At 40.0% G+C, this 22,745-nt stretch overlaps 1 protein-coding gene across 1 annotated transcript in view; it reads left to right on the forward strand.

Moving 5' to 3' along the window:
- Window positions 1-392: 392 nt before the first annotated feature.
- LOC150039528 (putative N-acetylated-alpha-linked acidic dipeptidase) overlaps window positions 393-22,745 on the forward strand; it is a gene marked incomplete at its 5' end in the record, with an annotated part of 47,526 nt that continues 25,173 nt past the window's right edge. Inside the window, 9 exons of the mRNA XM_090327768.1 lie at window positions 393-457; window positions 1,514-1,571; window positions 2,419-2,520; window positions 10,155-10,280; window positions 11,623-11,809; window positions 13,266-13,359; window positions 19,681-19,779; window positions 20,417-20,502; window positions 22,378-22,497. Coding sequence (XP_090183894.1) covers window positions 393-457; window positions 1,514-1,571; window positions 2,419-2,520; window positions 10,155-10,280; window positions 11,623-11,809; window positions 13,266-13,359; window positions 19,681-19,779; window positions 20,417-20,502; window positions 22,378-22,497 — 937 coding nt within the window. The remainder of the gene's footprint in view (window positions 458-1,513; window positions 1,572-2,418; window positions 2,521-10,154; window positions 10,281-11,622; window positions 11,810-13,265; window positions 13,360-19,680; window positions 19,780-20,416; window positions 20,503-22,377; window positions 22,498-22,745) is intronic.

Consider the following 22,745-nt stretch of genomic DNA (forward strand, 5'->3'; position numbering starts at 1 on the left):
TCTAAGTTGAAGGACAATACTTTAAATTACTTTCTTTTAGTTGAAGGCATTTTGTCTCACAGAGATGGATAATTATAAGGATAAGAGTTGTCTGAGGTCCTTTTTCCTCCTCTTCCCTGGGCCATAACTTTTTTGGGAATAGGTTAGTTTCTCATTTATCCTTTACCCCTAAGGAATATTGCTGTGTGTAGAACAACTTTATGCAGCTGTCTCTGGTTAGAGTCCATCATCTGCACTGGCTTTAGACTGTTATAACTCCTCTGTGCCTTTCATGTAGCCTGAGGCTGAGATAGAGTGACTGTTCTGGTCAGCTTTCCATTACTATGACCAAATACCTGAGATTAATAGCTTAAATAGGAATGCTTTTCTTTTTCTTTAGCTCATGATTTTAGGTTCCAGTCAATGATCAGGAGGTCCAGAATGTGGAGTGGAATAAACTGAACCTCAATATGAGGAAGTAAACAAAGAAGGAAGCGGGGGCTGAGCTCTCATAATCCCCTTCAGGCCCTACCACTCTTTTCAGTGATTCGGGGCCTCCATGGACTCCATTTCATAGCTCCCAACTCTATCTAATAACATCCCCCAGAACCCAAGGCTTTAGTACACAGACATTTGGGAGACCTCCCACACTAAATTATAACACCGTTCATGGCTGCCTTTGAGGAAGACCACACTGGTCTTGTCATTTATTATTTACTTCTGTGTATTCTGCTTTTTAGTTTATTGCTTTCTTAACTTACGTATTTATTTTACTTGTTTTGATAAAGTCGAGGTACAAAGAGGTTAGTTTCCTAAGTCATCTCCTTTTGGATAATGTCATCCTTATTGGCTCTCTCCCAGTTTTTCTCTTCAGTTTCCACTCAAAAGTTGAATAGTGTCTAGTGAGTAGCTCTGCTACATTTGTTCACCAATTGTCCTTCCTTTTCTGTGTTCCCTCGTACCCTCCCAAAGACAGATTGACAAACAAACAAGACAAAAACCAACAACAAAGAAAAAACCCTCATGTTTCCATTTCCTGGAGTTCATTTTGACAAATATTATTTTAGATAATCAAAGACACATATGAATTGCACCTTTGTATTCCTAAGATTAATCTTCTTTAGTGTCACTGTGTGTGAATACCTAGAGTCCTGGGTAATTCATCGTATCCTGGGGTATATTTTTTATTTGGTTTGTGCGTATGAAAGAAAAATATGTGCTTTTTATTTTTCTATTTCAATGATAAGATATTCTTTCTGTGTTTTACATTCTTTATAATGAGAATATTAATACTAGTGGACATGGATGCCCCAATTACATGATGTGTTTTGTTAAAGGGAATATAATATTTAATTTGTTTCTAGGAAATCATCCTAGCACAGTAGTAAATGACTATGAACACTAAATACTCTCCATATTTTGGGTTCATCTTATGTTTAGTTTATTTACTCAAGGCCAATATGCTACCACTTGAGCCACTGAATCCCAGTGACGGAATACAGCATTTTAAATTTTTTGTTTTTGTGTTCTTCAGGCAAGGTCTTTTATCTCTATCCTCCTGCCTTTATTCTCCCATGGGCTGGAATTACCAAGTATGGTGTCACCATGCAAAGACAAGGCTTTCATAGTTTCCATCAGGGAAGTTTATTTCCCTCCAAATTGAAAGCTGGTATTTGTATAATATCTCAGAAAACTTAACAGGGTTAACAAACTTCTTTCAGTGAAGCAAACTTGTACTTAGGCATTTATTTATACCAAACACAGATGTACTCCACTTATTTTTTTTTGCCAGTCCTGGGGCTTAAACTCAGAGCCTCAGCACCATCCTTGGGCTTTCCTCAAGGCTAGTGCTGTACCACTTGAGCCACAGCACCACTTCCAGCTTTTTTCTATGTACATGGTACTGAGGAATTGAACCCGGGTCTTTGTGAATGCTAAGCAAGCACTCTACCACTAGTCCAAACTCCCAGCCCCGTACTCCACTTTTGAAAACTATTACTAAATTAAATGAAAGGAAGAAGAAAAAGAAGAAGAAGAAGAGGAGGAGGAGGAGGAAGAAATATTTTTAAGACAAAATATATATTTTTTCCATTGTTCTATGGGTTTTTCTTCTCTTTGGAAAATCATCTCATTATCCTTCCCGAACTCACTCTTTTTGAGTTACTCAGAAAGTTTCTGTAGCATTTAGTTATTTTCTGATTTTAGGTCCTTGTTTGTTTCTCTCTGATGCCCTAAATGAAGTCAGAGCATCAGGTCTGAATTCATCTGTGTATGTGTTCTTCACAGCCTCCAGCACAGTGCTGAGGATTAGCTGGTATTATCAAAATAATAAAATACAGATTAAGCCTTCACTAACAGTAGAGGCAGTATGCAACTTTTCTTGATTGTAGTACTTAAGTTTAATTGATTTACTTTTTATTCTTGTGTTCGTCTCATTAGGTGTTCAATACATCCTTATCGGAGCCTCCTCCTCCAGGGTATGAAAATGTTTCAGATATAGTTCCTCCATTCAGCGCCTTCTCTCCACAAGGAACACCCCAGGTATGCACTGCAGAAGCTTTCCTTTCCCAGCACCTAGGCAAAAATTAAAGGGTTGTAAGAGAAGTTTTGACAGCATTCAAATGTATCCTTTTTTTCCATGTTTAAGAAACAAAGACAGCACAGTGCCACCTCACACCTGTAATCCTATCTACTACCCAGGAGGATGAGATTTGAGGATTTTGGTTCAAAGCCAGCCTGGGCAGGAAAATCTATGAGACTGTTATCTCTAATCAGAAAAAAAAAACAGCAGTGAAGCTGTGGCTCAAGTGGTTGAGTATTTGCCTTGAGCAAAAGAAGCTGAGTCAGCTCCCAGGCCCAGAATTCAAGCTCCAGGACCAGCAAAATTAAAATAAAAGAAAAAAAATCCCACAAACTTACAATAGGACACTGGTTAATTTTGGCTGTATGAAATACAGCCCTTATTTTTATTTTTGATATACTCTAAACTTAAATAATATTGATTTATTACTATTTCTAGTCAACATTATTTTCACAATGTGTAGGTTAATGTCATAGTAGTTTATTAGTTTTCACTCTTGCATATTATTTCAGCATATATGCACACAGATAATGTGTCTCCAAATAGCCTTTACTGGAATGAAGACCCAGTTAAAGTGCTTATATGTGTCCAGATACAGTCCTAGGAGAGCTCATGTTTGCATACTAAGCCAGAAATGATACAGCGGGGTTGTAAGAAACATCTAGTTTCCCAAGGTTCAGTCTGTGATGGTTGTATCCCAATTTCAGAGTGAGGTCACCTCTTCTTGTCTGTGTGTGTGCGTGCGCGCACAGAGCTTTGGTACTGTCTTTTAAGATTTTGTGATTAAGATTAGCACTCTACCACTTGAGTTTAGCTCCACTTCCAGCTTTATTTAAAATAACAAGACATGTGGGAGACATGTGGGCTGGGAGTTTGGCCTAGTGGTAGAGTGCTTACCTAGCATGCACGAAGACCCTGATTCAATTCCTTGGTACCACATACTCAGAAAAAGCTGGAAGTGATGCTGTGGCTCAAGTGGTAGAGCATTAACCTTGAGAAAGCCCAAGGACAGTGCTCAGGCCTGAGTTAAAGCCCCAAGACTGGCATATGTGTGTGTGTGTGTGTGTGTGTGTGTGTGTGTGTGTGTGTGTATACATATAGATATATATCCCTGTTCAGTTTTTTATGGGTTGTGTGTGTGTGTGTATACATATAGATATATATCCCTGGTCAGTTTTTTATGAGTTGTGTGTATGTGTGTGTGTGTGTGTATACATATAGATATATGTCCCTGTTCAGTTTTTTATGAGGTGTGTGTGTGTGTATACATATAGATATATATGTCCCTGTTCAGTTTTTTATGAGTTGCAGTGGAATCTTGCTAATCTTTTGTTTAGTCTGACCTTGAACTGCAATCCTTTTGATGTCTGCTTCCCAAGTAGCTCAGATTACTGACTTGAGCTATAGCATCCAGCCTTGAGCTGTTTAAAAAATGAGGTCCTCAGTGATTGTGCTTCTAAGAATTCAAAGGCCATTCCTGAAGAACTACTCACATTCCCAATTTGATCTATGCTAACCAGGAACAGGAAAATATAAGCCTGAAAGAACTGGGGGGAAATGTAACCCAACAGTCAAAGTTATATTTATTCACAGTCATAGAACAATAGTACCATGTATGTTACACAAGGCCCTTGTTTCAAAACAAAGCTTGTATTTAAGAAATGCTGAGAGACCATAAATTGTTGCTCTTGCTTTCATTTGTAAAATTTTTAGTCAGTCTTAAATTAGTTAGTATCTTCTCCCACATTTTTCCACCACAGCTTTTTTTTTTTTTTGCGGGGGGGTAGAAGGGTTGAGGATTAGCAATAATAATTACCACTAGTAACACTTAAAGAAATATTTTCCCCGAATTTGATAATATTAAGGAAAAAATTACAAGACATTTTCACTACTTTTTTTCTGATCAAATTAGTTAACTCTAGCCAAAGTTTGCAAAAGAATGTACTCTTAAGCTAGGCACTGTTGACTTGTGTCTATCATCCTTTCTTCTGAGGAGGTTGAGATCTGAGGATTGAGGTTTGAAGCCAGCCCAGAAAATCAAATCCTTAAGAATTTTTTTTTACTTTATTATTTTATTTTATTTTATTTATTTTTATTTTTATTCTTTTTTTGCCAGTCCTGGGCATGAGGTCAGGGCCTGAGCACTGTCTCTGGATTTTCTCAAGGATAGGGCTCTACCACTTGAGCCACAGCACCACTTCTGGCTTTTCGCTATATATGTGGTACAGAGGAATTGAACCCGGGTCTTCATGAATGCTAGGCAAGCACTCTACCACTAGGCCAAACTCCCGGCCCCCATCCTTAAGAATCTTATCTCCAATTAAGCCAAAAGTAGAGATGTGCCTCAAGTATAAAGCACCTGCCTTGAGCAAAAACAAAAGAAAGCAAGCGTGGTCAGGAGAGTGCTTGCTTAGCATTCATGAAGCCCTGGGTTCAATTCCTTGGTACCACATACACAGAAAAGGCCAGAAGTGGTGCTGTTGCTAAAGTGCTCTAGCCATGAGAAAATTCAAGGACAGTGCCCAGGCCCTGAGTTCAAACCCCAGGACTGGCCAAAAAAAAAAAAGTCATGTAAATCCCTGTTTTTAAGCTCCAGACTTATTGCCATCAAAACTAACCAGCTGAACAAACTAAACAAAGAATGAGCTCTAAAGAAGGCTAACAATTATAAACCAGACATTGTGCCTTTATTAGTAGTGTATTAGCATATGTTGATCTTAGGGAAATATTCAATAGCTGAAAATAAATGTTTTATCACAGCAAAGAATGGAATGTCAATTTCTATATATATATATGTATATAATATAATTTTTTTTGCCAGTCTTGGGCTTGAACTCAGGGCCTGAGCACTGTCCTTAGGCTTTCTCAAGACTAGAGCTCTACCACTTGTGCCACAGCACCACTTCTGGCTTTTTCTACATATGGGGTACTGAGGAATCGAACCTGGGTCTTTGTACATGCTAGGGCAAGCTAGTGGTAACTAGGCTAAACTCCTGACCCCTGGAATGTCAATTTCTAGATTAGAATTTTACCATGTTATTTACAGTTACCTATTCCCATACTAATTACTGTTTACCTACTCTGATTTTTTTATTTCTATATCATCACTTTATAATCATCTAAAAGTATGCTACATTTGTCTGTGTGTGTGTGTGTGTGTGTGTGTGTGTGTGTGTGTGTGTGTTAGTCCTGGAATTTGAGCTCAGGATGCTGGTTTCTTAGCCTTTCCACTCAAGCCTAGTGCTCTACCATTTGACCCACAGCTTCACTTCCAGGTTTTGGGTGGTTAATTGGAAATAAGAGTGTCCCTGACTTTCTTACCCAGACTACCTTCAAAATTCCGGAGTAATCAGGTTTACAGCCATGAGCTACCAATGCCGTCTTATCCTCATATTCAGTTTATTGTTTATTATCATTTTATTCTCTTCCTCCTAACCCAAATTAGTTCTAGGACAAGAATTTTCCATGTCTTTAGAACCCTGGCCATCATAATAGTCTTCATCAAATCTGTAAAAGCAAATCTTAAAATCAACTAAGCAACAGCTCTGCTTTAGAATATGAATTTGTTGTGTGATTTTGTTTTTGAATACATAAGATATGTGCTTAAAAAGGAAAGCTATAAGCAAAATCACAGAGGGCTGGAAATCACTTGAGAGCTTCCAAGTGCAGGCATGAATTGTTCAAGGAAATCAATCACCTATGTATTCTTTTATTTATTTATTTTTGCCAGTCCTGGGCCTTGAACTCAGGGCCTAGGCACTGTCCTTGGGCTTTCTCAAGGCTAGAGCTCTATCACATGAGCCACAGCACCATTTCTGCCTTTTTTTTTAATAACTTTTTTTTTTTGCCAGTCCTGGACTTCAGCTCAGGGCCTGAGCACTGTCCTTGGACTTTCTCAAGGCTAGAGCTCTACCACTTGAGCCTCAGCACCACTTCCAGCTTTATTTTATGTATGTGGTACCGAGGAATCGAACCCAGGTCTTCGTGCATGCAAGGCAAGCACTCTACCACTAGGCCAAACTCCTGGCACCCACATTTCTGGCTTTTTTCTATGTATGTGGTACCAAGGAATTGAACCTGGGTCTTCGTGCTTGGTAGGCAAACACTCTACCACTAGGCTAAACTCCCGGCCCCCTGTGTATCTTTAAAAATATATTATTGTTATTATAAAGGAGTACAAAAGGGTTATAGTCACATAAGTCAAGTAATGAATTCCTTCCTTCCCTACTTCCTTCCTTCATCTATCTTCTTCCTCTCTCTCTTCCTCTCTCTCTTCCTCTCTCTCTTTCTCTCTCTCCTCTCTTTCTCTCTCTCTTTCTCTCTCTCTTTCTCTCTCTCTCTCTCTCTCTCTCTCTCTCTCTCTCTCTCTCTCTCTCTCTCTGTCTCTCTCTCTCTTTTTTCTTTCTTCCATCCTTTTTTCCAGTCCTGGGGCTTGAAATCAAGGCGTGTGCACTGTCCCTGAGCTTTTTTCGCTCAAGACTAGCATTCTACCACTTGATCCACAGTGTCATTTCCAGCTTTTTCTGTTGAATATGGTACTGAGGAATTGAACCCAGAGCTTCATATATGTTAGGCAAGCACTCTACCACTAAGCCACATTCCAAGCCCATGAGTACATTTCTTTTTGGACCATGTCATCCCTTCACGCTCTCCCAGCATCTGTATATTCCTTTGTGGAATACCTAGCAAGTGATGAGGTCCTAATTAGTGAGGTTCACCTTATTAATTAAAATACCTTGGTCATTTAAAAAAACACACACACAAATGACTCATATCACCATCTTAAAATACACAGGATATACTTCTATGAAGCATAAAAATTATTTCCAGCTGATATTTAAAATAATTTCTTAGTTCTGCGCTAATGCTTCCCACCTATAATCGTTGCTACGTAAGAGGCTGAAATCTGGAAAAGGTCCAAAGCCAATCCAGGCAGAAAAGTTCTTGAAATTCCATCTTTAAAATAACAAGCAAAAAACCCAAGAATCACAGATACATCATTTTGTTCCTATGTAAGTTTTTGTTTATGACAGAAACATAAATATGTATAACTTCAAAAAATAACAAGCAATAATAACAAGCAAAGGGGCTGGGATTGTAGCCTAGTGGTAGAGTGCTCTCCTAGCATTCACAAAGCCCTGGGTCTGATTCCTCAGAACCACATACTCAAAAGAAGCTGGAAGTGGTGCTGTGGATCAAGTGACAAGGTGCTAGCCTTGAGCAAAAAGTGTCCAATGACAGTGCCCAGGCACTGAGTTCAAACTCCAAGACTGGCTCAAAAAAAAAAAACAGATTAAAAACAGCCTAAGATACCACCTTACCCCAATAAGAATGGCCAAGATTTTGAACTTAGACAAGGACAGATGGTGGTGGGGTTGTGGAGAAAAAAGGAACCCTACTGCACTGCTTGGTGGGATTGTAAGCAAGTTCAGCCACTCTGGAAAGCAATGTGCAGATTTCTTAAAGAAGTGAAAATTAACCTTCCCTATGATCCTGCCATACCACTCCTGGGCATCGATCCTGAACATCATAACCCAGAATATGATAAGGACACCTGCTCAGCTATGTTCATCTCTGCACTATTCACAATAGCCAGGCAATGGAAACAACCCAGATGCCCTACTGCAGATGAATGGATATAAAAAATGGAATTCTACATAGCCAATAGACAAGATAAAATAATGGCATTTTCAGGGAAGTGGATGAATGTAGAGCGAATCATGTTGAGTGAGACAAGACAGGACCAAAGGAGCAAAGGCACATGGTATCCTTAATATGTGGATATTATATCCGAACAGTACAAGAGCGAAGACTCATTATTCATGTACCCAACACTATGGACATGGTATTGGAAATATAAACACAACTACATAGACATAAAAATTTGTGACTCTATAGACATAATGTTTGAATACATAGATTAATATGTATCTATGACATACAAACCCTTACCCTAATTTCAATTATGTTCTAAAATCTAAGTGCTCCTGATTGTATAGAGAGTCCCTTCTTGAACACTTGTTTGTTAAATATGTCATTTGAAATATGATGTAAAAAGCAGTGTTAATAAATTCTTTAATAAAAAAGAAAAATAGTACAGTTGAAAGTGTACCAGTGGAGCAAGTTAAAAGTTTCAGATTTAGCTGGGCATGGTGGCTCACACCTGTAATCCTAGCTACTCAGGAGGCTGAGAGCTGAGATCTGAGGATCACGGCTCAAAGCCAGCCCAGGCACTAAAGAACATGACACACTTATCTCCAGTTAACCACTAGAAAACCGGAAGTGGGGCTGTGGCTCAAGGGGTATGGTGGTAGTCTTGAGCTGAAAAGCTCAGGGACAGCACCGGGGCCCAGAGTTCAAGCCCCATGACTGACAAAAAAAAGTTTCAGATTTGACCATTAGTAACAGCACAAAGAAGTAACTTGGATTAGTATGTGATTCAGGAGTTGTAGCTTGGATAGTATTTATATCATGTAGGGACATTTACATAGCGAAATGTTTTGCATTGCAAGACAAAATGTCTGAGTATTGGTAAAGTATTGGTAAAAGTAGCAATGTGATTAACACTACTGTTCACTGTCCCACTTTGGCAATTATTAACTTATGTATAGATTTTGTGTTTGTATGCCAATATTGGGCTTGAACTCAGGTTCTCCTGCTCTCAGTGGCTTTTTAGCTCAACTGACTGTTGCTGTATCACAGCTCCACTTCCAGCTTTTTGCTGGTTAATTGGAGATAAAGAGGCTCATGAATTTGTCAGCTGGGGTAGGCTTTGAATTGAGATCTTAAGATCTTAGCTTCCTGAGGAGCTAGAATTATAAGCATGTACCACTGGTACCTGGCTCAGATGTATGTATATTACGTGCATTTTTTCAAGGGGAGTGCTTCTATATCTTTATTGCTGCCTAATAAAAAATAGATAAGACAAACATTATTACTATTCATTGTTATTGATAGTACTGGAGTTTGATCACTGGGCCTTTAATTTGCCAGGCATATGACCTACCACTTTGACCTATGTCCCCAGCCCTCAAATAAGCTTTATTCTTTTATGTATATATTTTCAACTCATCTAAATACCTTCTCAACTTGAATTTTCTCTCACTTAAGCATCACACTATTCCTTTGAAATTTTGGGGGGTCAAGGAGGGGTTGGGGAGTGGGAAATGGGGACAAAAATATGAGAAGGGATATCAATGTGTGAGAAGTAATGCACCTGCTACCTGGTGAATGTAATTGTAACCCCTCCATATATTACCCTGACACTAAAAAAAAAAGAAATTTTGGAGGGTGCTAGAACTTGGGGCCTAGTGTTTGGTTCCAGGCTACCATTGGCTTTACCATTGGCTTTACCATTTGAGCCACACCTCCACCTCTGGCTTTTTTGGCAGTTAATTGGAGATAAGGGTCTCACAAACTTGACTGTTGAAGCTGGCACCAACCTGTGATCCTCATATCTCAGCCTTCTGAGTAGGTAGGATTTTAGTCATGAGCAGCTGGCACCCAGGAAGTCTTATATTTTTTGACCTTTATATCTTCTTGCTCCCCCCCCTTCAAAGATGTCAGACCTCTAAATTGTTCCTGACCTCAACAGGGTGATTTAGTTTATGTAAACTATGCACGAACAGAAGATTTCTTTAAACTGGAGAGGGAAATGAACATCAGCTGCTCTGGGAAGATTGTGATTGCCAGATATGGTAAAGTGTTCCGAGGAAATAAGGTAAAGATCTTCTTCTTTTCCCCAATACAAGTAATGCTACAGTACTCCAAAATCAGTGCACAAGGACTGCTTGTATTCTGAAAGTGTCATGTGATAGGGAGAATACCCTTACTAGCTCAGAGTTAATTTTATTTTGGTTTAATTTACTATTATTTTATTTATTTGCTTACTTTTGGTACTGATACTGGGACTTGAACGAAAGGCCTCATGCTCTTGCTTTGCTTTTCACCAAAAACTAGCACTCTACCACCAAGCCACATTTCCATTCCCCAATTTTATTTTATTTTATTTTATTTTTTTTTACTGGTTAATAGGAGATAAGAGTTACAGAAACTTTTATACCTGGGCTGGCTTAAAAGCCACACACCTCAAATCTCAGGTTTTTTTGTTTTGTTTGTTTTGTTTTTTGCCATCCTGGGCCTTGAACTCAGGGGTCTGAACATTGTCCTTGGGCTTTTTCAAGGCTAGAGCTCTACTACCCAGCACCATTTCTGGCTTTTTCTATGTATATGTGGTACTGAGGAACAGAAACCGGGTCTTCATGCATGCTAGGCAAGCACTCTATCTACCACTAGGTCACACTCCCTGCCCACCCCCCCCAAAGTCTCAGGTTTTTTAGTTGCTTAGCAGTCCAGGCATGAGCCACTGGTGCTGTGGTCAGAGAAGTTTTCTGTAGCTGCAAATTATTCCAGTGTCCTGCAAAATATAGGGGTTTGTTAAATTTTACTGTTTGTTTTAATTAGTGTTACCAGACGGCAAACTTCTCATTAATTAAACTTCCATATCAATTGTTATTCTCACATATCTAACAGTTGATCTATCTATCTATTTCCTATTTGGTAAGGATTTCAAGAATTCTCCCTGTCATAGAAATATGGCCTGCAGATTCTCTGTGCTTGTTGTGTTTCTAGTATGGCTATGACAATATTCCAGGTCTGCTGATCAGAGAGGGCAGATGCATTTTTAAATATATATATATAAAATTTTGTCAATAAAGCTCAGCTACTCTAGGTATAATCTTAAAGTGTAGTATTACCAAATCGAGGGTAACTACTTTAAAGAAGAAAAAAGCCAGGCACCCTGGCTCACGCCTGTAATCCTAGCTACTCAGGAGGCTGAGATCTGAGGATCAAGGTTCAAAGCCACCCAGGCACTGAAGAACATGAGACTCTTTATCTCCAATTAACCTCTAGAAAACTGGAAATGGGGCTTGGCTCAAGGGGTAGGGTGGTAGCCTTAAGCTGAAGAACTCAGGTACAACACCCAGGCCTAGAGTTCTAGGCTCTCCCTCAATCCCCCCCCCCAAAAAAAAAGAAGAAGAAAAGGGCTCTGTGTTTTCTAGGTTAAAAATGCCCAGCTGGCGGGGGCCAAGGGAGTGATTCTGTACTCGGACCCGGCTGACTATGTCGCTCCTGGGGTCAGGCCTTACCCAGATGGTTGGAACCTTCCTGGTGGTGGCGTCCAGCGTGGGAACATTCTAAATCTTAATGGCGCTGGAGATCCTCTCACGCCAGGGTACCCGGCAAATGGTGAGTGATCACATCTTCTCATTGCGGGAAATCCACAGTTCCAAGGGATTTTATGACAAGATTTCCTTGGGCCAGATGGAGAATGTCTTTTTCCTTACTCTCTTGGCACAAAAATGAAAGAGTTTCACAATCTGTATGGTTACTTTAGGTAGCAGATCAGTTCTTTGAGAATTCTTGAGTCGTCATGACAGGTTTGGAACTCAGACTTCCTGGCTATTTCAGCTGTGATATGGTATATATGCCATTGACCCACAAAATTTCATAGGTGGTTTGGGAGAAGAATACAGGAAACAAGTGTATAAGTAGTTCTGCAATCATATGTATGAATAATGATACTAATTATAAATAAAGAGTATTAATTGAATTGGATCTGCTCAAGTCAGAATGTGTCCAATGAGATTTGGTTAAATCAAATATTTTTAACAAGTTTGCCCAAATTTATAGTTTTCATAATTGATCAGAGTCTTATTTTTTTTTTCAACACTGCAGTACAAACTTATGCTTAGTAGGGCCTTATGCTCACTAGGCAGTCTACTACTTAAAGCATGTTCATAGCCCTTTCTTTCATGCCAGTTCTGGGGCTTGAACTCAGGACCTGGGCATTTTTTCTAAGTTTTTTTGCACAAGGCTAGCACTCCTTCCGCACCCCCTCTCCCCGGCCAAGGCTAGCACTCTTATTACTTGAGCAACACCTCCATTTCAGTATCTTTAGATGCTCAACTGAAGCTAAGAATCAGTCTCACAGACTTTCTTGTCTTGGCTGGTTTTGGAACAGCCAAGATTCTCCTATCTCAGCCTCCTGAGTAGCTAGAATTATAGGCATGAGCCACTTTTTTGTTTTCAATTAAGTTTAAATAGTACACCCAAGCCAGCATAGACCACCAGTCTCCTATTTACATTTCCATTGTAGCTGGTGATGGGAGCATGCCACTGCACACTCAGCTACATAATAGGTGTGAGTCACCACGGCTGGCCAAGATTTCAGTGTTTTAGAATTTTTTCTAATTGATAAGGACACTCATTAAACTCTATAAACTCATTAAATGGCACATTTAGAATACTGAGTCAGAAACAGAATGATTGCTTCGTTGTGTATAACGTGATAACTATATTTGTGTTAGCATTTTTAGTGAGGATTACTTTTTATTTTTTTTACTAGTCCTGGGGCTTGAACTCAGGACCTGGGCACTGTCCTTGAGCTCTCTCAAAGCTAGTGCTCTACCACTGAAGCCACAGTACCACATCCAGTTTTTTTCTGTTTATGTGGTACCAAGGAATCAAACTCGGGGCTTTGTGCTTGCTAGGTAAGCACTCTACCACTAAGCCACACTCTCAGCCTGCAGTGAGAATTTTTTTGTGTGTGTGACCAATTCAGGTAGATGTAAGTGATGATGTGTTTAACGTGGTTCACATTTAGCTGAGTTTTTATTGGAAGCATGCTCTCTTTCCCCCACAGAATATGCATATAGGCGTGAACTTGCTGAGGCTGTTGGTCTCCCAAGTATTCCCGTCCATCCAATTGGTTATTATGATGCACAGAAACTCCTGGAGTAAGTAAACTATGTGGTAATTCTGTTTGTTAGCAGTTAGGCTTTTCTATTCATACTTTTGGTACTGGTATTCTTTAACTGACTGGAACATCCCATTTTTTCACTATTTTATAGAGCAGTGGTTCTAGTCTCGAGTTGGATTATGGGAATCCAATGGGTGACAGCCTTGAGCATGAGCCTTTTACACCTCCCACTGCATGGAGAATCTCACAGGCTGTCCCCAGCCGTGCTTTAGGGTCATCACCTTGTTTTTGTCCTGGCCACATCCGTCCCCTAGAGATTTGCAAGATGTGACTCCATGGAAGGGCTGCTAGGAAGGGTTTGTATTGGAAGGCCCAGGACTCCTCAGAAATGAGACTGTAGCTCAGGACCTATTGCCAACCTCACTCATAAATGCCATACCCACCTTCCACTTCCCTCCCTTCCTTTTCTTGTCTTCTACCCTACGTCAGATATACTTTGCTCTCTGCTGCCTTCCCTGGCTCGCTACTTACTTCCCTACCTGGGCTTCCATCACTAATAAATCTCTCACACAGCTATTTCCATTAATTGATACCCATTGGAGACCCAAGAAAAACACTCAAGTGTAATAATTCCTTCTATCATGTTCTCATTTCTAACCTTCTTCTTTGTGAGTTCATTATTCACATTGATGATTTATTCCTGGCCTTGGGACACTTTCCATTTTATTTCCCTCCTTTATGCCACCAGCATAATGCTTCACCTCCACTGCACTTGAGGAGGGAAGATAACGTTAAGCCTTTCCACAGTGAAGTTGACAGAACCAGAGTAGCTGGCTAGATTGCCAAAGGGTATCAGTTACTTTATTGATCACCTACAAGATAGCACTCCTTTTGCCAGTCCCGGGGCTTGAACTTGGGGCCTGAGAGGGGGTTCTCTGGTTTTTTTCTGTAGGCTAGAGCTCTACCACTTGAGCCACAGCACCCCTTCTGGCTTTTTCTATGTGTATGATACTGAGGAATTGAACCTGGGTCTTCATGCATGCTAGGCAAGCACTTTACCACTAAGACCAAACTCCCAGCCTTTAGATTTTTGAGGCACAGTAACACTGATTTCCATAAGGGCTAGACCAATTTATATTTTCATTAACAGTGTTTAGGATTAAAGGAAACAAATTGTTGGTCTTTTTGTTTGTTTCATTTTCAGATTTTTATTTGTAAATAGGGTCATGCTATATCCAGATTAGTCTCAAACTCTCAATCATCTTGCTTTCACCTATCACTTGCTAGAATTTTAGGGATGTATCATCAGGCCCACTATACCTGGGTTTTAAAGTATACAAAAGCTACCAGGTCAATGAAAATCAAAGTCACTTTGGGCACAAGATGTGATGTAAAGAGACAGAAAGTGCATAAAGTATAGTGGGTAGGCCAGTGGGACATTCCATGGTTTGTATATTCTGAGAAGCCTGAATAGAAAAGCAGAAGCATCTTCTGGGAAGATGTGCTCCCGCCCTAAGTTCAAGCCCCACGACTGGCAAAAAAAAAAAAAAGTCTAAAAGTAAGTGATCTAGTTACAGCAGGAGATATATACGTAAAGGCATCTAAGGCAGCAGCATACCGTAGAGATGCATAACAAATTATGTTACTATTCACCATAGCCAGGTTAAGAAATCAGCTTAGGTGCCCATCAATGGATTAGTGGATAAAAACAATGTGTATTATGTATACTAAAATATATTACTCAGCCATACAAGAAGTAAAATCATGTACTCACAGTAAAGTAGATAGACTAGGGAAACATGTTGCTAAGCAAATAATCCAGACTCCAAAAGATGAATATTGCATGTTTTTCCCTTGTATGTGAAATCGAGATAAAACACAAACAAAACATCTAAACACCAGTGGCTCACACCTGTAATCCCAACTACTAAGGAAGCTGAGATCTGAAGATCATGATTCGAAGCTAGCCTGGGCAGAAAAGTCTTCAGTCAACTACTCCAAAACCAGAAGTAGCACTGTGGCTCGAGTGATATAGTGCTAGCCTTGAGCACATGCAGGTCCTAAGTTTAAGCCCTGCAACTGAGAAATACATATACATATATACGTGTGTGTGTGTGTGTGTGTGTGTGTGTGTGGAAAAGGTAGACTAAAGAAATGAAATTCATTGCTATTTTACAATAAATATGTTCATGAAAAGTTTCCAACCCTATAAGCTGAATTAGCACTCTTAGTGCATATTCTGTGCCATGTAGCATATCGTACCTTAGTTGGATTTATAGGAATCTACCTATGAGTGAGTTAGAACGCCATAGGCTAGATCATGTCATAGGAATGTTCTTATTTTTTGTTGAGTAAAGCAAAATTTATTTGGCACAGTAAGCAATAAATCTTTTCTAAAATCAAAATTAATTTTCTACTGCATGGAGATTACATTTGTATGTGTTCTGTGTTTTGAACTCAGGATCTTGCACTCTTACTTGACCTCTATCACGTGTTCACTTTTAGCTGTTTATTCAGAGATGTGAGTCTCTTGGATTTGTCGGCTAAGACTGGTTTTTCTTCCCAGACCCTCAGATCTCAGTCTCTTGAATAGTTAGGGTTATAGTCATGAGCTATAACTGGCCAGAATTTGTGTAGAGATTTTAAACTTATACCTACTTATTCTCTGAGCACCTTCCATCTATCACAATCCTTTAGAAATACTTAAAAAATTGTGATACCCTTGTGGCTTAATATTTTATTATTCATTTTTATATTTTATTAGAATTTATTTTTGTTGCTATATTGATAACAAAGGACCTAATTTATATTACAGTAACATTTATTGACTAAAATCTCCATTCCTCATGAGTGGTATTTTCTTCGCCAATATTTTAGATTCATTTTCTTATTTGCTGCTTCTGGGCCTTAAAGTAAGGACCTGGGAACTGTCCCTCAGTCTCTTCGTGCTCAAGGGTAGTGCTCTACCACTTGAGCCACAGTTCCACTTCAGGCCTTCTCTGAGTAGTTTATTGGAGATAAGAATGTCACGAACTTTCCTGTCTGGGCTGGCTTTGAACCAGTCAGATCTCAGACTCTTCAGTAACTAGGATTACAGTGTGAGCCAGCAGTGTTTGGCTTATTTTATATTTTTTGTATAACTGTCATTATTGTCTATTCTGTTAGCTCTTTACCTATCATGTGAAACCAGTGCAGTCTCAACAGTAAATATTTTTAAATTTAAAAAGTTTCTTGTTACTGTTGAAAAATGGGGAAGAGCATTTTATTCATACTAGTAGCTCCAGGGGCAAGGAAACACATGGAGCTAATCAGCTGTGTGTGTAGGATGGATTACTAATACAAAAAAAAAATCTCCAGGGCTGAGAATGTGGCCTAGTAGAGTGCTTGCCTAGCATGCATGAAGACCCAGGTTCAATTCCTCGGTGCCACATACATAGAAAAAAGCTGGAAGTGGTGCTGAGGCTCAAGTGGTAGAGCTCTAGCCTTGAGAAAACCCAAGGACAGTGCTCGGGCCCTGAGCTAAAGCCTAGGACTGGCCAAAAAAAAAAAAAAAGAGAAAAGTCCTGGGTTTAAAGTCCTGGGTTTGAAACTAGAATTGTTACAGTGGTAGAGTGCTAACCTTGAAAATAAATAAGAAAACAGGGTTGTAGCTCAAGGAGTAGGGTGGTAGACTTGAGTTGAAGAACTCAGGAACAATGCCCAGGCCAAGAATTCAAGACCCATGATCCACAAAAAAAAAAAAAAAAAAAAGTCTTATGGACTTTCTTGCCTTGTCTGGCTTTGAACTGTGATCCTCAGATCTGACCCTCCTGAGAAAATAAATAAGATTCTCAAAAGCAAAGGACAGTGTGACGTTCATACTACCTTCCCCCACTGACCCCATCATACAGAAAATGCCAGGCGGTGACTGCAGGCATGCAGTGGTGGAAGCTAATGTATGGGCATTACATTTTATTGGTTTATGAGAGGTGGTTGAACTCATTACTCTCATTATATGATAATATACAATTGCCTATTATTATTCCTCCTGATAAATTTATCTTAACTTCCTGAGTGTGTGTGTGTGTGTGTGTGTGTGTGTGTGTGTGTGTGTGTGTGTGTGTGTGTAGGGCTTGAATTCAGGACATACATGATGTCCCTAAGTTTTTTTGCTCAAGGCTAGCTGGAGCCACAGATCCACTTCTAGCCTTTTGGGTGGCTATTGGAGATAAGAATTTCATGAATTTTCTTCCATGGATTGGCTTTGAGCCACAGTCCTCAGATCTCAGCTTCCTATGTAGCTAGGATTACAGGCAGAAGTCACAAGTTTCTGGCATCCTTTTTATTTATTTATTTGTTTGTTTCACCAGTCCTGGGAGCATGAACTCAGGGCCTGGGCACTGTCCCTGAGCATTGCTGGCTCAAGGCTAGCACTCTACCATTTGAGCCAAAGTGCCACTTCTGGCTTTTTCTATTCAGTGGTACTAAGGAATCGAACCCAGGGCTTCATGCATTCTAAGTAAGCACTCTACCACTAAGCCACATCTCCAGCTCAGCTTTTTCTGCTTATTTTCACAAGGAAATACATTTGCAAACCTAAAATTGAAATGACTTATTGAAAAAAAGCTTTCCTTTTACTTATTTCTAGCCCTAAAGCTGGTGTTAGTTTTTACTGTATTCAGAAATATTATATGTGTCATCAACTCTGTGCTTGTTCATTATATGTTTTCCACAATATTTTTTGGAAAGTCTACTGTTTTGTCAGACAATAATGGCTCATACTTGTGATTTTAGCTACTTAGAAGACAGAGATCTAAGGATTGTGGGTCAAATCCATACAGGGAAGGAAGTTTATAAGACTCTACCTCCATTTTACTGCCAAAAAGCCAGAAGTGGAGCTTCAGCTCCAGTTGTACAGCTCCATCCTTTAGTGAAAAAGCTAAGGAGCAAATAGAACCCAGGCCTTGAGTTCAGGCCCCAGCATTGACACAAAATAAAACAAAATACTCTATTGTTTTGACTGTGGATCCTCCCTCATTCCCCATCTCACTCACTCTCCCCTCTTTCCGATAAATTTACCATGTGTTGATTTTTCATGTTCTCTCTTCCTCCTCTTTCTCCTCCTCTTCCTCCTCCTCCAGACTGGCCCTTTACTGGTAATCCTCTTGCCTCATCGTTCTGAGTGCTGAAATTATAGACATGTAACATGACAATCTAGCTCCACAGATTATGCTATATACCAATAATAAAAATTCTTCTTTGCTGGGTGCGGTGGCTCACACCGCTACTCAGGAGGCTGAGATCTGAGGATCTAGGTTCAAAGCCAGCCCAGGCACAAAAGGACCTAAGACTCTTATCTCCAATTAACCTCTAGAAAACAAGAAGTAGGGCTTGGATCAAGGGTAGGGTGGTAGCCTTGAGCTGAAGAACTCCGAGACAGCACCCAGGCCAAGTTCAAGCTCCATGACCCATGATAAAAAAAAAAAATCTTTGTATTAATGGTTTTATTTGAAATTTTATTGTACATAAATTTTAAAGCACATTATTAAAATTATTGTCATATCCAAATTCATTAGGATTTTGAAAAACCATGTAATTGTTTTTCCATGAGAGGTTAATGTCACGGATCATCTTTGATTATTTTATTTTTTTTATGTGCAGAAGAGGGAGGAAAAGAGAGACAGAGACAGTCAGAAATAGAGATGAAATGTGTGTGACACAGACGTGAGAAGTTTCTAGGGGCTACTATTAGAAGAGAAAACCTTTTCTTTGCTATTACAAGACATGGAGCAAAGTACTTTATAAAGTGTGTATGTTTCCGCTTGTATTTCTCAGTGGGAAAAACATCAGGAAGAGTTAAACATGAGCATATGCACAGGGTACCCCTACAGAGCATTTTTAATATAGTTTACTACTGTAAAGTACTGATGCCAAACTGGAACTTTTGAATCTCAGCTATGCTTCATCCCAGCATACCTTGGAACATGTGAACAAATCACTCATCTTCAGACTTCTCAACTATGGATCGGGAATAATAATTCTGAAAACTGCAGTGAGGGTTAACACTACATGTTGTGTTCTCCTCACCCTCACAGCTATTGTAAGCACATGATGAGGAAGTGGATTTATTGACATTTGGTTTTTGTTTCTTGTGTCTTTTTGCCAGTCCTGGGGCTGGAACTCAGAGCCTGGACACTGTCCTTGAGCCTTCTCAAGGCCGTAGCACCACTTCTGGCTACCAAGGAATCAAACTCAGGGCTTTGTGCATGCTAGGCAAGCACTCTACCACTAGGCCACCAATCTGGCCTGGATTTATTGACATTTTAACTCTTGCCTCCAAGTTTTCCTTCAGCTAATAATGTTTTTTTATGTCCAACAGACACATGGGCGGCTCACCTCCCCCAGACAGCAGTTGGAAAGGAGACCTCAATGTGTCTTACAATGTGGGACCTGGCTTTGCTGGAAACTTTTCTACACAGTTAAGATACTATTTTGATTGTTTGATACAGATACTTGTGTGTGTCTATGTGCTGGTATTGGGTTTAAACTCAGGGCTAGGATACTGTTATTTAATTAGGCTGGTACTCTACCATTTGAACCACCAACTCCACTTCCATATTTTGGAAAGAAAAATGTAATGAACCTCTTTTGCTCAGGCTGGCTTCGTACCTAAGTCCCCAGGTTCCAGCCTCTGGAGGAGCTTAGATTACAGGCATGCACTACTGGTACCTGGCAGAAAGCTATATAATTATAGAGGACTGAACAGGGAAAAAAAGTGAAATAGCAGCAGAATAGGGAACCAGACCTTTTATATTATTATAGGTGGCCATTGAGAATTTTCCCTGGGCACCCTTAGCATTGTTCTATCTTCATTATTGCAAGCAATCTAGTTTGACCGTATTCAAATCCTCCCATCCTCTGTGTTTGCCTAACCTACTGTGGCAAGTACCCCTGGACAACACAAAGAGCATAGTTCTCTTTCCCTTTCTCCTCATTCCTCCCATCTTTCAGTCACTTAAAATTTGTTTCATCTCTGAGGAGATTGAAAAGCATTGTGGGTCTTAAATCTGATAAAACAGTAGTTTAAAAAAATGTGTCCTTTATCTTTGAATTAGAAAAGTCAAGATGCACATCCACTCCAACAGTAAAGTGACAAGAATTTACAATGTGATCGGTACCCTCCGAGGAGCAGTGGAGCCAGGTAAACAAGTCAGGTATCAAGGAGATACCAGTCAAGCAAGTCTTAGGAACTAGGCATTGCCATGAGCTCTGGGAATGAAAAGTGGACGATGAAAAGCAACTCTGTGATCCAATGAAACTCACTTAACACAAAACCAATACATACGAGGTACTGTCACATTGTCAAGCATGTAAAGAAGAGGAGAGTAAATGCTTGGGTTAGGCTAGACTAATCACCAAGGTGAGAAATGAACCAGGGGTGTTTCAGTTAAAAGACTGGGGAAGGTGGTCAGGGAGAGAGTGCTGATGTATTTGTATGTTTTGTCTAAGGAAATATTTTCATGGTTATAAACATCTACACAGAAAGCAAATTAGAGTAACCTTGAATCAATGAATTGTTGTTGTTGTTGTTGGTCATGGGGCTTGAACTCTAGGCCTGGCCATGGTCCCTGAGCCTCCTGTGCTCAAAGCTAGTGCTCTACCATTTAAGCCATCATATCACTTCTTGATTACTACATTTTATATTTAGTCTTATTCCTTTATGTCTCAGTTCCTTAAGATCTGTTTATTATGCTTGTCTTTTTTTTAACCAAACTTGATTCAGTCAAATACTCTGTTCCTTGAAAGCATGTGATTTCACTGGGAATGAAGAGTATTAAACGAGCCATCAGTGATTCATGCTTATAATTCTAGTTACTCAGGAAGCTGAGAACTGGAATATCAAAGTTTGAAGCCAGCCTTGGCAGAAAAATCAGTCAGACTCTATCTATCTCTAATTACGCAGCAAAACGCAAGACTGGAACTATGTCTCAAGTGACAGAGCACTAACCATGAATAATAAAGATGAGTGCTGAGTGAGGGTTGAGGCCCTGTGTTCAAACTCCAGTACTAAAATACACACACACACACACACACACACACACACACACACACACACGCACGCACGCACAATTGAGTTACAGGGATAAGGTGCTCACAGTTTGGAGGGGATTCACACATTTCAATGTGATAAAGGCCTTAACAGATATGAAAACATTTCCCTGGATGCTGGATAGGCAGAGCAATTTTCTCTTCCTATAAAAGACAAAGACAGGGACTGTTAGTGTAGCAAAGCAGTAGAGTGCTTGCCTAGCATGCATGAAGCCCTGGGTTCGGTTCCTCAGTACCACATACACACACACACAAAAAAAAAGCCAGAAGTGGTGCTATGGCTCAAGTGTAAAGGCATTAGCCTTGAGAAAGCTTAAGGACAGTTCCAGGTTCTGAGTCAACAAAAGAAGGAAGACATTTGTAGGGGAAGGAAGAAAGGTTTTGGCTGTATCCTGAAAATGAACTAGAAGTAGGAACACAAAATCTATGTTCTTTTACGCTAGAAATGATGAAAATAAAGTGAGTAAACGAATCATGTAGCAGGTACCAGTGGCTCACGCCTGTAATCCTAGCTACTCAAGAGGCTGAGATCTGAGGATCATGATTCAAAGTGAACCAGGGCACGAAAGTCCATGAGACTCTTTAATTAACCACCAGAAAACCAGAAGTGATGCTGTGGCTCAAGTGGTACAGCACTGGCCTTGAGCTGAAGAGCTCAGGGACAGTGCCCAGGCCCCGAGTTCAAGCGCTACAACTGACCAAAGTGAGGGAGGTGGAAATCATGTAAAGAGGTTGATGTGCAAGGAAGACCTTGTACTTTCCTGTAACCAGCTACATACTTGCAACCACATAATTCATCCGTACTTCCTTCACATGAAAAGCTGAACAAAAGGACACACTTGTATGAGCCTTTAGGGGCCTTGATATTTTTCTGAGCGAGGAGTCTTGTTCAGATACATTTGAATGCCTTGCAGTTTGCGCTACGATCCATCTGAGGGACAAACAGTGATTCTTTTTTGCCTTCTAGACAGATACGTCATTCTCGGAGGCCACCGGGACTCATGGGTATTTGGTGGCATCGATCCTCAAAGTGGAGCAGCTGTTGTTCATGAAATTGTGAGAAGCTTTGGAAGCTTGGCAAAAGAAGGTAACACATAGGAAGGAAATGACCAACTTCTCTCATCTCCATCTGTTCTTCTGCAAATGAGGGTTCTCTAACCCAGGGCTAGAAAAGTAACTTATTACCCTTGGTTCCAGCCCAGTATTACAATTAAATAAGTAAAGTCCAGGGTGACCTGGGCACAAATTGAGACACTACCTTGAAAATATCCAATGCAAAAAGTACACTGATATATAATTTCAGTGGTCAAGTACTGGCCAAGAAAGCACTAGGCC

This window comes from Megascapheus bottae, unplaced genomic scaffold, assembly GCF_031878675.1.
Source record: "Megascapheus bottae isolate mThoBot1 unplaced genomic scaffold, mThoBot2.hap1 HAP1_SCAFFOLD_138, whole genome shotgun sequence".
In the NCBI taxonomy this organism is placed as follows: domain Eukaryota; kingdom Metazoa; phylum Chordata; class Mammalia; order Rodentia; family Geomyidae; genus Megascapheus; species Megascapheus bottae.